We start from the raw sequence: 12,908 nt of genomic DNA, 5'->3' as shown, positions 1-12,908 counted from the left end.
TTCCCCTTGTCCTGTCACAACAGACTCTGCTAAAGAATCTGCCTTCTTTCTTATATTCCACCCTCAGATACTGAAAGGCTGCTCTCAGGTCTCTGCAGAGACAGAACTTCCTATGTTTCAGTTTGTGCCTACTGACTCTTGTCCTATCACTGGACAATTCAGGGAAGAGTTTGTCTGTTTTCTTTGCACCCTCCCCCTTAGCAGCTCATATGTAAGTGATTATTACTGAATTATTCCTCAGATTCCAAATGTTGCCGTGCTCATTAATGTAAAGCCAAGCAAATCGGACCAAACCTAAAACCCCATAGCTCTTCCTTCCTCTTGGCTTGCCGGAGGAGAACAGATTCAAAGCTCTGTATTTAAAACTCTTTGTCTGACGAAGCTGCAGATTATTCTAAACATTACTGCTCCACCTGCACAGATACTTCATGTTATGCATTTCAGTGGCTAGGAAAGAAATTCAGAAAACAAAACTCTCAAAACTCTGCAATACAACAGATCCAGCTAAGCTCATGTGGCAGACCACCCAACAACCAACAATCCTTTTGGTGACCATTGATGGTTATGTGCACCCTTCTTTTCCCACCCCTAGCCCTCATGAACAAGTGGCATCTCTTCTTCATGGAGCCCCAGAGGAGAGGGAAGGTTCAGGTTGGGTATTTGGAAAAGAAGGTGGTCTGGCACTTGGAATAGGCTCCCCAGGGAAGTGGTTTTGGCACCCAGTCTGTCCAAGCTAGAGAATGCTCTCAGAGTTTGGACAATGCTCTCAGCCATAGTGTTTCAATATTGGTGGTCCTGTGCAGGGCCAGGAGTTGGACTCGATGACACTTGTGCGTCCCTTCCAACTCAGGCTGTTCTGTGACTCTATGATTAAGCTTAGAAGGACTTTTGCTCGCAAGTCCTCTGTGAGACAGCTGCACCAGTGGACATCACACCTCACCAATATGTAAATAAAACTTCATGGAGAAATAGCAATTTGATAAGCACACCCGACATTTGGGATGCTTACAGTCTCTACCTCTGTTCTGTGAGTGGAGGAAGGTGTTTGGATTTCTCCCAGTGAACAATGAAATGGGAAAGCCAAGAGAATTCATGTTTTTTCAAGAAGTTCTCTCTACCTCTTTTAGGTTGCTGCACTTGGTCCTGCTTCTTCATCGAAAGTTATAATCACAAGGACTGGCAATCTTGATTCTCTTTGATGTCAAATGCATTTATGCGATCTTCCCTGTGCCTGGCTCTACCCTGGTTATTTAGTGTCAGTTCTTTGAAGCTTGCTTACAGTTTTGCTTCATAAAACATGAACTTGTTTCATAAAAGTGTTGGGTAACTGGATTTCATTATTCTGCCTGTCAAGAAAGCACAGACACAATTTACTCTATTATTTAAAGAATAAAAATATGATTTCATGTTGACAGAACATCAGATTTATCTAATCCTACTCTTAAAATGGGAGTAACGTACCAGAACCTGCAATTCTGAGTTGTATTCAAAGGCCTTCTTCCTGTTGAAATGCTTCCTCTCACTAGATGTGAAGAGTTGAATGAGGTTACAGGAGTTCAGGAGGTCTAGCTGCAAAGCTGGAACGAGTTACAGAATACACCTCTACCAAGCCAAGAGTCTTAGAAAAATGAAGGATTTTTTTCTTGACCACACCTAGAGTTTTATCACTGGAGCTTTTTGGCATTATAGAATGCTAAGTGCTGCAAAATGCTTTCCTGAGTATTAAAGAAAGTGCAAGATATTTGCAGAAGAATTACATTTTGATCTTTTTTGCTAATCCTGTCAAAACATGGAAAATTGACACTTTTAGAACGTTGCTTCTTTTCATTTGTGTGTGGCACTTCTTTAATTTAAAAAAAAAAAAAAAGTACAACAGCTGCTGCTCCAAAAGTAATACCTCCTGTTTTGTTGGCCCATGACATCCGAAGGTGATGTTGGAGATGAGGCAGCAGAGACTGAACTTTCCCACCAACATCCCATTTCATGCTGTTGTTCTGTGAAGATGGCAGCAAAGGGGCAGTCGAACAGACTGTTGTCTGGCATGGAAGTGTGGACGGAGCAAAGTTGTGTCACTGCATTCCTTCATGCAGAAAAAATGGCACCCACTGACATTCATCAATGCTTGCTGAACATTTACGGAGCCCAAACAGTAAATGTGAGCACAGTGAGGGCTGGGTGGTGTGTTTCAGCAGTGGTGACAGCAGTGTGAAATACAAGCCGTGCTCCAGACAGCCATGTACAGCTGTCATACCACAAAACGAAGAGTGTCCTGATCAGTTCCTCCACATGATTCAGCTGATGCAGAAAAACAGTTTTCTGTAAAGCTGAGAATTTGCTCTATCAAATAGTATTATTGTGCTCTTTGTACCTGTTGTTGTTTCCATGGAAATAAATATAAATATGAAATGCACTGCTGCGTGAAACTGGTGATAATTCTGTTCTAGCAGAACTGCAGAAGATGAGCAGTACCACAACTGAAATTACAAGTGTGACCTTGACTGATAGCATCCGTTTTCCATGCTTTGCTATGATCCAGCGACCTCAGACAAACTGTTTCTGGCTGGGTTTTTGCTTTGACGCTTCTTTGACACTGCCTTCATTCTTTTAGCTGCATAGATCCCCACAGTCGTCCGAGCATGGACACTCGTGCTAGCTGCATACAGCACCATCTTCTCTGACCCTGGAAAACTGTGGTTTCTTCCTCTGAAAGAGTTTGGATACCAAACAGTTTTTATTTATTTATTTATCTATTTATTTATTTAATGAAGATCAGTATATGCCTTGCTTATAAAAGACACCCTGATAGAAAAAAAAAAAAAAAAAAGCTGTAATTGCTTCCATCTACTTCATTATTCTCTTTTTGGATGAGGACCCTAAGTGCAAATATAAAGGTGATAGAAATTTTGCAGTTAAACATTGCAGTTCAGAGGATCAAGCTCTGAGTCAGGAGCTGATAACAGATCCCTCTAGAGGGCTATCATGTTCATCAGTGTGACAGCTCTGGTAATAATTCCTTACCTTACTCTTCTCAGCTGTTGAGGACTGTGTCCTCGTTGTACATGTGAAAAGGAAAGAATGGCTGCCCTTCAAATGCTGCCAGGATCCATGGCTGCTGGCAGCAAAGGTGGAAACAGACGTGGCTGAGGACAATTAAATGCTTTAGGTTGTTTTGACTGGTTAGGCTGCCTTCTCAGGAAACAGAATGGAAGTTAAAACACGACAAATGTAAGCCATAAATACCTACGTGTTACAGCATTTAAATATGTGTCTGAGGAGTTTGACATGAAAAACTATCCAAAATCTTATTTGGTCATTTAAATATTTAGATAAAAACTAGCATTCTACAGGTGGCTTCTAGCACAGAAACTGAAAATCCTGCAATGGTAACATATTTGAATTGCTGTTCCCTAAATGGATTTCCACATTTCTATAAAAAGATGTGTTAATTACCTCCCCAAGCTTTTGAGTTGGGGCCAAGTTCTGATGCAGCTCAGTGTTATTTCCCTGATCACAGGAAAGAGTTGTTCACAGGAGCTTCAGCTTCCCAACTCCTGAGTCTCTGTCCTTTGATCAGTACAAAAGACTGTTAAAGTGCAAAATCCATGGGAAAGAGAAATGCAGGACAGGCTAGCGGAATGGGAGAGGCGGGATGCTCTGTAGACAAGGTCTTGAAAAAAAAAAAAGAAGAGGTGTCTGTATGTAGGTGGGTGTAAAATGACATGGGTTGAGCAAATAGGGAAAGGGTTTCCGCTCCTGAATGAGGAACAAAGTCCCAAAGAACAAACCTGGCAAACAGCACATCTAAATTCCATCTAAAAAATACTACTGCTACTTCTAATCTAAATGCAACTTTTTTTTCTTTTTTTCTTTTTCTTTTTTAATGAATGTTGGAATTGCTGTCAAAGATTAACTTTCTGATACAGTCATACTCAGCTTGTTTGAAAGCACAGAAATACAGTAAGAAGGGGTCAAGGCATGCAGATGTCAGGCTGCACAGACTCTGTTAGTCTTGGTTCCCCTTCTCCATGTTCAACTGGAATTTAATCATATCTGTGGTTTCTCTGAATTCAAGTGGCCTGTGTGAATGTCTGGTATACACAGAGTTAAAACCTGAGGAACTACATTAGCTGATAGCAAATGACAACATAGCCATACCCCTAAGAGATGGTGCTTGCATGTGTACTGAGCTCCATTCAGATTTCAAATGGCTGAGTGTAACATTCTGAAAAACAGGATCCCAGGATCATCGGAGCTCTCTCCTACTCTAATTCGTGACCTTGCAAATGAGGTCAAACCAGTTTGCCCATGTCTTGAAAAGTTCCAAAAACAGGGCATAAGCTCTGCAGATAACCCGCTCCTCTGATGGAATGTCTTCGCAGAGGGAAGGTTTGTTCTTATATCCAGACTGAGAGCCTTTTGTTTGAAATTAGCCCTATTTTCTCTTGTCCTCCCAGCACACATCACTGTAAAGAGCCTTGCTAAATCTCCTCAGAAGCCTCACTATCGATAGGGAACTTCCACGAGGACCCTTTGAAGGATGAGCAGTTCCTGTTCCTTCACCTTTCCTGCCAGGATAAGTGCTCCAGCCCCAAGCATCCTGGTAGTTCTCCACCGAACTTACTCCAGTTTATCAATGCTCTTCCCCTTCTCCATGCTGCACAGCCCCATCTCTCAGCCTGTCCTCGTAGGGGAGCTGTTCCACCCTGTGGATCGTTTCTGTGGCCTTCCTCTGGACACGCTCCAGCAGCCCCACGTCTCTCCTGTTCTGAGGACTCCCCATGCAATGCTCCAGGTGAGCTCTCACCAGCACAGAGTGGATGGGCAGGTTCTCCCTCGCCCTGCTGGCCACACTTCTTTTGATGCAGCCCAAGGTATGGTTGGCTTTCTGGGCTGCGAGGCACATGTCCAGCTGCCCCCCGTAACGCCAGGACTTTTTTTGGGAGGGCCAAGCTCCATCCTTACATCACCTGGCTGATATCGGTAGCAGGGATTGTTGCAACAACACCTTGCTCCTGGATATTTTGAACCTCATGACCTTCTCCGGAGCCCGCTCGAACCTGCTGTTTAACAGCAATATAAAAGGAAACGTTTCAGAGGCAGGGAAGAAGAGCAACGCGTGGATAAAACCCGCTGCTCGGCTTATCCAAAGTTTCCCGGCAGGTCCCGTCGCAGGCGCTGCCTGGCGGCCGGCAGGGGGCAGCACAGCTCCGCTCCGCGAGGCCCAGCGCGGCGACGCCTCCGCCCGCCACCCTCCGCCTCCCGCCCCCCCGCTGCCGCCGCCGCCGCCGCTCCGGGCGGAAGCGAGCCGAGCGGCGGCTGTTGCCGCGGCCGCTGCCGTGCGTCCAGGAGCGGGCATGGCGGACGGGGCTCGCTCGCTTCTTAGCGGCAGCCCGGCCTCTAGCCCAGTGATGAGCGGGCGGGGCCGCGTCTCGTCTTCGTCGTCGTCCTCCTCGTCGTCCGCCATCCCGCCGGGTCACAGCTTCCGCAGGGTGACCCTCACCAAGCCCACCTTCTGCCACTACTGCACCGATTTCATCTGGGGGCTGGCCGGTTACCAATGCGAGGGTAAGTGCGGGCGGGGCGGCCCTTCGGGAGGTCGGTTGGACGCGGAGGGGCATCGGCTGCGAGCCGCCGGCGGTGCCACGCGTGCCGGCACGGGGCGAGCGGGGCTCCGCGCCGCCGCTCCGCGTCCATCGCCACCCACCCGTTGTCCTTGCCCCCGTGTGTGTGTCCGTCTGTGCCTTAAAAATCCCCCGAATTCTTCTCGCTCTGGCTGCGATTTGGGGTGTTTTCATAGTTGGGAAAGCGCACCCAGCCGCTGGAAGCAGCCCCGGCTCCGCGCAGGGCCGCCCGCAATCAAACCCTGCTTCCCAATGCTCTCCGATGCTTCCCTTCCCTCTCGCGGGGCTCTGAGCGCTGCCCGGGCGGCCAAGCCAGCACCTGACCTCGCTCTGCTGTTCTGCCGGCCGTGCGATCAGCCCTCCCTTCTTTCCTTTTGCTGTTTTCAGACTTCTGCATCTGCTTCTGCGCTTCTCTGATAACGATAACAACAAAATGACAAACCTCGCAGCATCCCGATGTGCCGCTTGCTAACGCTGGCTGCGTTGTACAGCCGCGCGCCCGCCTTGGTGGCAGCTCGGGAGTTGTGAGCCGGTTACTGATGCGTTTTCCTGGGTGATATTAAAGAGAACTTGTTTACAGTGTTTACCTCCTTGCCACATTTGCACGACTGGTGGAATTTGATCACAGTTCTTTGGAAAGTAATAAAAGGGTGACCTCTAGGAGTGCCACGTTGGTTAAAAAAATAACCCACCCTGCTTTTACGGAAGGAATTGCTTTCAGCAGCTTGAAAAACATGGTGGGTTACAGCTATCTGCTCTTTCTTATCTGCAGAGGAACAAAGCTTACAGGTGTAATTGCAGCTGAGCTGATCTCTGCTTTATTTGGACTCCTTTTTGGAACTGTGTGAATGGCCGTTCTGCAGGTAAACTGGCTGCAGCTTGTCTTCCAAATCCTACATCTCCAAGTGCTCAGCCTGATAGGCTTCTGCATGATGCCCGTTGTATGGAATAACCCCCTTCTCTCACAGCTCATCACTGCAGCAGCTTTTCCCTGCTGAGCGTCCTGGCCTTGGGCACACTCCCATCACTCAACTACAACCAGAACATCGGTGTGCTCTTGACACTGTCTCAGCTGAAACCAAGACAGTGAATTACCTGGTCTGGGGAGTTTTTTAGTAAGCCTGCCCATTCCTGAGCACTGACTGGCATGTGCTCACATGGGTTATGTGGCTATTTAGCAACGTGCAGGAAAGCATAATGAATTCTTAACGTGTACACAGCCGTGCAGGCCACAATGAGTGGTTCTCTCGGGTTTTTTTATTGCACTGCCTGAACAATACGTAAGAGAGATGCTCTGATACTTTTCATATGTTACAGAATCAGTAAGGTTAGAGAAGACCTCTAAGATCATGAAGTCCAAGAGTCAGCTCATCAGAATCACAGATCGTAGAATAGCCTGGGTTGAAAAGGACCACAATGATCATCTGGTTTCAACCCCCCTGCCATGGGCAGGGTCGCCAACCAGCAGACCAGGCTGCCCAGAGCAACATCTCAGTTTAAAACCATTCCCCTTTGTCCGTCACTATCCACCCTTGTAAACAACCATTCTCCCTCCTGTTTATACGCTCCCTTCAGATATTGGAAGGACTAGCATCATGCCCACCCACAGATTGGTAAGAGTCACTAAAGTTGGAGAAGACCTCTAATACCATCAAGTCCAACCACCAAACCATCACCACCGCCCACTAAACCACTTCTGTTGCTGCTCTGGAGCATCCTGCACCTAATGCCTCTGATGTAGAGGAAAGCTCATTTCTGCAGTGAGGAGCCTATTGGGCTATTGCAGAGCTATACATGTGAAAGGAAGCAATCCTGCAGAGAACTGCAGCTCTTTTGCTAGAACAATGCAAGTATTTCTTTAAATGTGTTTTAGGTTGAAGATTCTCACATGGACCATGTCCATTTGGCTCTGAAAATGTCCCTGTATTATGTGCACAGACTTATTGTAATCTCAGTCAACTGGACTTTCTTTTTTTATTTTTTTCTTCAGATTTGTTTTCCATAAGTCCTTTCTAAACGACTCTTTATCTTTGTTGCCACTTTACTCTCTGTAGCTGTCACTTCCTTTGATAAATGTGTGTATGTGAAAGAATAAGTGATGTAACGTGATAAGTGGATTGTAATGTGAACAATGACTCTCTTATATTCCTCTCTCTTATATTGCTTTTGCTTTCCAGAGCCTGGTTATTTCACTTTTGAGTAGGTTTTAAATTTCCTCGGGCTCAGCAAGGAAGAAGCAGTGTGACTGGGTTTCTACGCGTGTGTGTGTGCACCCTGTAAGTTCTATGCATACATAGTTTGAGTGCATAGAATCATAGAATCATAGAATTGCTCAGGTTGGAGAAGACCTTAAAGATCATGGAGTCCAACCACAGCCCAACCATCCTACCCTAACTCTAACAGCCCTCTGCTAAATCATGTCCTGAGCACCACATCCAAACGGTTTTTAAACACATCCAAACGGTCGGTGACTCAACCACCTCCCTGTGCAGCCCATTGCAGTGCTCAACAACCCCTTCTGTAAAGAAGTGTCTCCTGATACCCAACCTAAACTTACCCTGGTGCAACTTGAGGCCATTTCCCCTCGTCCTGTCAGCTGTCAGCAATGAGAAGAGACCAGCCCTGCTCTGCTGTAAGCACCTTTCAGGTACTGGCAGAGAGCAGTAGGATCTCCCCTCAGCCTTCTCTTCCCCAGCTTGAACATCCCCAGTTCCTTCAGTCTCTCCTTGCAGGCCATATTCTCCAAGCCCTTCCCCAGCCTTGTTGTCCTTCTCCGGCCCCGCTGCAGCACCTCTGTGTCCTTTCTGTACTGAGGTGCCCAAAACTGAACGCAGCACTCGAGGTGAGGCCTCACTAGTGCCGAGTACAGGGGTAGGATGACTTCCCTGGTCCTGCTCGCCACTCCATTCCTGATACCAGCCAGGATGCCATTGGCCTTCTTGGCCACCTGGGCACAGTGCTGGCTCATATTCAGCCCATCAGAACACCAAGGTCCCTCTCCATCAGGCAGCTTTGCAGCCACTCCTCCCCAAGCCTGTAGGGTTGCCTGGGGTTGTTGTGAGCAAAATGCAGGACCTGACACTTGGCCCTATTGAAATCAAACAGTTTGCCTTGGCCATCGATCCAATCTGTCCAAGTTCCTCTGTAGTGCCTTTCTCCCCTCGGACAGATCAATTTTCCCTCCCATACTGGTGTCATCTGCAAACTTACTTGCACCCAATCCCCTCATCAAGATCGTTAATAAAGATGTTAAATAGAGGCAGCCCCAGCACTGAGCCCTGAGGAACACCGCTGGTGACCAGGAGCCAACTGGATTTAACTCCATTGGTCACAACTCTTTTGGCCCAGCATCCAGCCAGCAGAGCGTACGCCCATCCAAACCGTGGGCAGCCAGCTTCTCCATGAGGATGTTGTGGGGAACAGTGTCAAAAGGCTTTACTGAAGCCCAGGTAGACCACATCGACAGCCTTACCTTCATCCACTAAGCGGGTCTCCTTGTCATAGAACAAAATCAGGTTTGTCAAACAAGATCTACCATTCATAAACCCATGCTGATCCCCTGCTTGACCTTTAATTGTCCATGATGGCTCCTGAGATTATCCGTTCCATAACCTCCCCGGGCACCGAGGTAAAACTGAGAGGTGTGTGGTTACCAGGATCATCTTTCCGGCCCTTTTTGAAGATTGACGTCACATTTGCCAGTCTCCAATCCCCTGGGACATCCCCAGTTAGCCAGGACTGCTGAAGAATGATTGAGAGTGGCTTGGCAACCACATCCACCAACTCCCTCAGCACCCTAGAGTGCAATCCATCCGGCCCCATGGACTTGTGAGCATCCAGCTCTTGGAGCAGGTCCAAAACCATCTCATCATGGATTGTGCATGGCCTATTCTGTTCTTCATCCCTATCTACCAGTGCAGGGGGCTGTGTTCCCAGGGAGTAACAAGTCTTACTATTAAAGACTGAGAGAAAGAAGGCATTAAGCACCTCAGCCTTGTCCTGATCTTTGGTCACCAAGTTGCCCTCAGCATCCAGCAAGGGATGGAGATTCTCCCTAGCCTTCCTCTTACTGTTGATGTATTTACAGAAATATTTACTGTTTTCCTTTACTTTAGTGGCCAAGTTCAGTTTTAGCTGGGCTTTGGCTTTTCTAATTTTCTCCCTGCACAGCTTCACTGCATGCCTGTAATCATCATAAGTAGCTTGCCCACCCTTCCAGAGACCGTAAACTTTCCTTTTGTTCTTGAGTTCCAGCCAAATGTCTCTGTTCAGCCAGTCCAGCCTCCTGTCCGTTGCTCATCTTCTGTGATTTGAGGATGTTCAGCTCCTGCACCTTTAAAATACCCTCCTTAAAGTATTCCCAGCCTTCCTGGGCTCCCACACCCTCCAAAACTACTTCACAAGGGACCCTCTCAGCCATGATCCTAAAGAGGTTAAAGTCTGTCCTCCAGAAGTCCAAGCTGGCAGTTCTGCTGACTCCCCTCCATGGTTCAGCAAGGATCAAGAAATCCAGGATCTCATGACCGCTGTGCTGCAGACGGGCTCCAACCTTCACATCCCCCACAAGACCTTGTCTGTTAACACACAGCAGGTCCAGGATTGTGCCTACCCCTCACTGACTCCCTCACCAGCTGTGTCAGGAATTTATCTCCCACACACTCTAGGAACCTCCAGGACTGTTCCCAATCTGCTGTATTATAATTCCAGCAGATGTCTGGGAAGTTGCAGTCCCACGCAAGAACAAGGTTTATCATAAATAAAGTTTGGAACAAAGAGCTGAGTTCTTGCAAGCAGTGCCTAGTGGAACAAATGTCACACATTTGAAAAGAGTGGCTGAGTTATTTTGAGGAAGAACTCAGTTTGGAGCTTTGGAATGGTTTTCGGCCACCTGTAAATAACTTCACAATGGTTTTTCTTCCACTATAGAAGAGTTTTTAAAAAATGTGTGTAGGTAGAATTGTGAATATGCACATTTTGGACACTACAAATACTTCCAGTGCTAGGAATCTCTCTAATGTGCAGTCACTTTGTTTTAGTTTGCCTAAAGGTAACGTGTAAGGGGTTTGAGTTGGTTGGCAAGTGAAATGTGAGAATAACTTCAAAATGGATAAATAATTTTATGCTCATTAGAGCATTTAAGGGAAATTACTGTCAGGGTCTATTGTGTATGTTTTGTGCCTATTTCTACTGGGAAAATGTCACTTTTCTGGATGTAAAGGCATTAAGTCAGGTATTATTTCGGGAAGAGGCATCTTTGATTTCTGTTTGTTTGGGGCTTCTTTTGTGCTTTGTATTCTAAGCAGAACGTCCATGCTTTCTCCAAGGAGCAGTAATCCTCGTTTCTCCTAAGCTGTTCCTGATGTTGGGTGATAACACTTCAGCTTCTGCAGAATAAAATGTGAGTGGTGAATTGAGATTTATGTCATAAAAACTCACTTAAAAACAATAAAGGACTCTTGCAGGCAAAGCTGCTATCCTTTGGATATGCATGTCCCAGCTGCGGCCAAACCAGGCTGTGTCTTACTGCTGCTGAGGAAGGTGGGAGTTCAGACTGCAACTTCTCATCCAGCTGGAGATGCACACTCTGGATGTCTTTCGAATGCAGTCTCCTGAACTCAAGGACTGCTGCAACTAATTGCAGTCAGAGATGCTTGGGTGTGTAAGCACTCTGATCCTGGTTCAACCTGAGGCTGGGAGTTCCATCTGCAGGGAATTTCCCTCCTTGGGTATATGGAAATAGTAGCGGGGCAGAGAGTGGTCCCCTTGAGCTCTCGTCCCTTCTGGTTAGTTCTGTTGTCCTACTGGGAAGCTGGAACATCCTCGGCCCTGCCGGTTTCGTTCAGCTCCGTTCTGAGGAAGTGAATGAAAGATGAGATTTCCCAGAAAGTCTTAATGCTTGCCGTTCAAGAGAAAAACAAATTATTCTGTCTTCTGATGAGCTTGGCTTGCTTTTGGAGCTTCTTAAAATAAAAGCTGCAAGGAGGTAAAATCAGTCTGAATTTTCAGGACTTGCTTTCTTATTCTGTGGTGTATTCCTTTGTCAGTGGCGAGGCCTTTCAGAGCAACAGCAGATGAGCTTGGTGTTGAGTTTGTTGCTGAGATGTGGCTGAGTGGATGTGTCTCTGCTGTGTTTAAAACTTCACTTGAGTCGTGTTAGGCTGAATCCATCCGAGGAACAAACACAAACCACGTCCAAACAAAGACTTAGCTCTGCTCTTGTCAAGCTAGGACAGGTGTTGGGGAACAGGGTTTGCGACAGTGACCAGCATACTGAAAAGTGCAACTTATTTACTGTCTGGATTTGAGGAATAAGCTGTTTTGTACTCAGTAGAATTTATGCTTTTCCTCCACGTCCCCTGACTGTGATTCAGGGAAAAATCTCAAAGTCCCCATCTGGTGCAAAGGGATCTCTCTGGGGATGTGCAGTTTGTGTACTTGGAAGCCGTGTGTTGCGTTGAGTCCCACGTCTGAGTCCAAAAACTAAATTAGGTAGGAAATAATTGGCTGCAGAAGGTGTCAAAGCCAGTAATGCAATACTAGGGTTTGCACGGCACTTTTATATCTCATCTCTGTTAGTGCCTTGGTCTGGCTTGGTGATAAGGCAGCCAAGGGTGCTCAGCAATCCATCACGTTGTGGAGCAGCTGAGGGCTGCAGCTTGCTTTCCGCAGGCTTCCTTTCCAGACCTCTTTCATGTTTTGGTGCTCCTTGATCATCTTCTAGGCTTACACCCTCTGGTTCCTTTCCACTTGCAAGAAAATTTTTCAGCCTTCCTCTGTTGAGTTCCCAAGTTCTGAGTGAAGGCTCTGAAAAGCCCTTCGTTCTTGCAGTTACGTAGGAGATGAATGCTTGGCTAGTTTTTGTTGTGCTCTTTTTTTTTTTTTAATTCCTGATGAACAAACACACCAAACTCTGAGGTTTTCTCTGTAAAGCCTTTCCCAAGCACTGCATCTGAGTGCTTTAACAGCATTTAAAAAAAAAAAACAAAACAAACAAACAAAAAAACCCACTGGGATAGGCTGAAGCAGAAGCAGGGTCAGTGCTTCCTGACTACAAAAGCATCCTCTGCTCCTGCTCTCTGTGATGCTTATCAGCTGTGTACTGCATCCAAGGTCAGGTCTGGATTCTTTGCATTCTGCTAACAGCCTCCCTCTCTCTGGAGATGTGCATTCTCTGTTCTGGGATGTAGGAGTTTGTACTAAAGTGCAGCACTTCTCCCGCAGTGACGCACGTCTCTCTGTGCTCCTGTGGGTTTAGTCATCCAGTCGTTCTTTTAGCAGTGATTTTAC

At 46.8% G+C, this 12,908-nt stretch overlaps 1 protein-coding gene across 1 annotated transcript in view; it reads left to right on the top strand.

The window, feature by feature from the left end:
- Nucleotides 1–5,250: 5,250 nt before the first annotated feature.
- DGKQ (diacylglycerol kinase theta) overlaps nt 5,251–12,908 on the top strand; it is an 83,518-nt gene continuing 75,860 nt past the window's right edge. The window contains 1 exon segment of the mRNA XM_085214161.1: nt 5,251–5,565. Coding sequence (XP_085070287.1) covers nt 5,355–5,565 — 211 coding nt within the window. The 5' untranslated portion in view covers nt 5,251–5,354.

The sequence above is a fragment of the Meleagris gallopavo genome, chromosome Z (genome assembly GCF_905368555.1).
Source record: "Meleagris gallopavo chromosome Z, MGAL_WU_HG_1.1, whole genome shotgun sequence".
Lineage (NCBI taxonomy): Eukaryota > Metazoa > Chordata > Aves > Galliformes > Phasianidae > Meleagris > Meleagris gallopavo.
The sequence above is the reverse complement of the archived record's forward strand: the minus strand, read 5'-3'. Positions and strand labels throughout refer to the sequence as shown.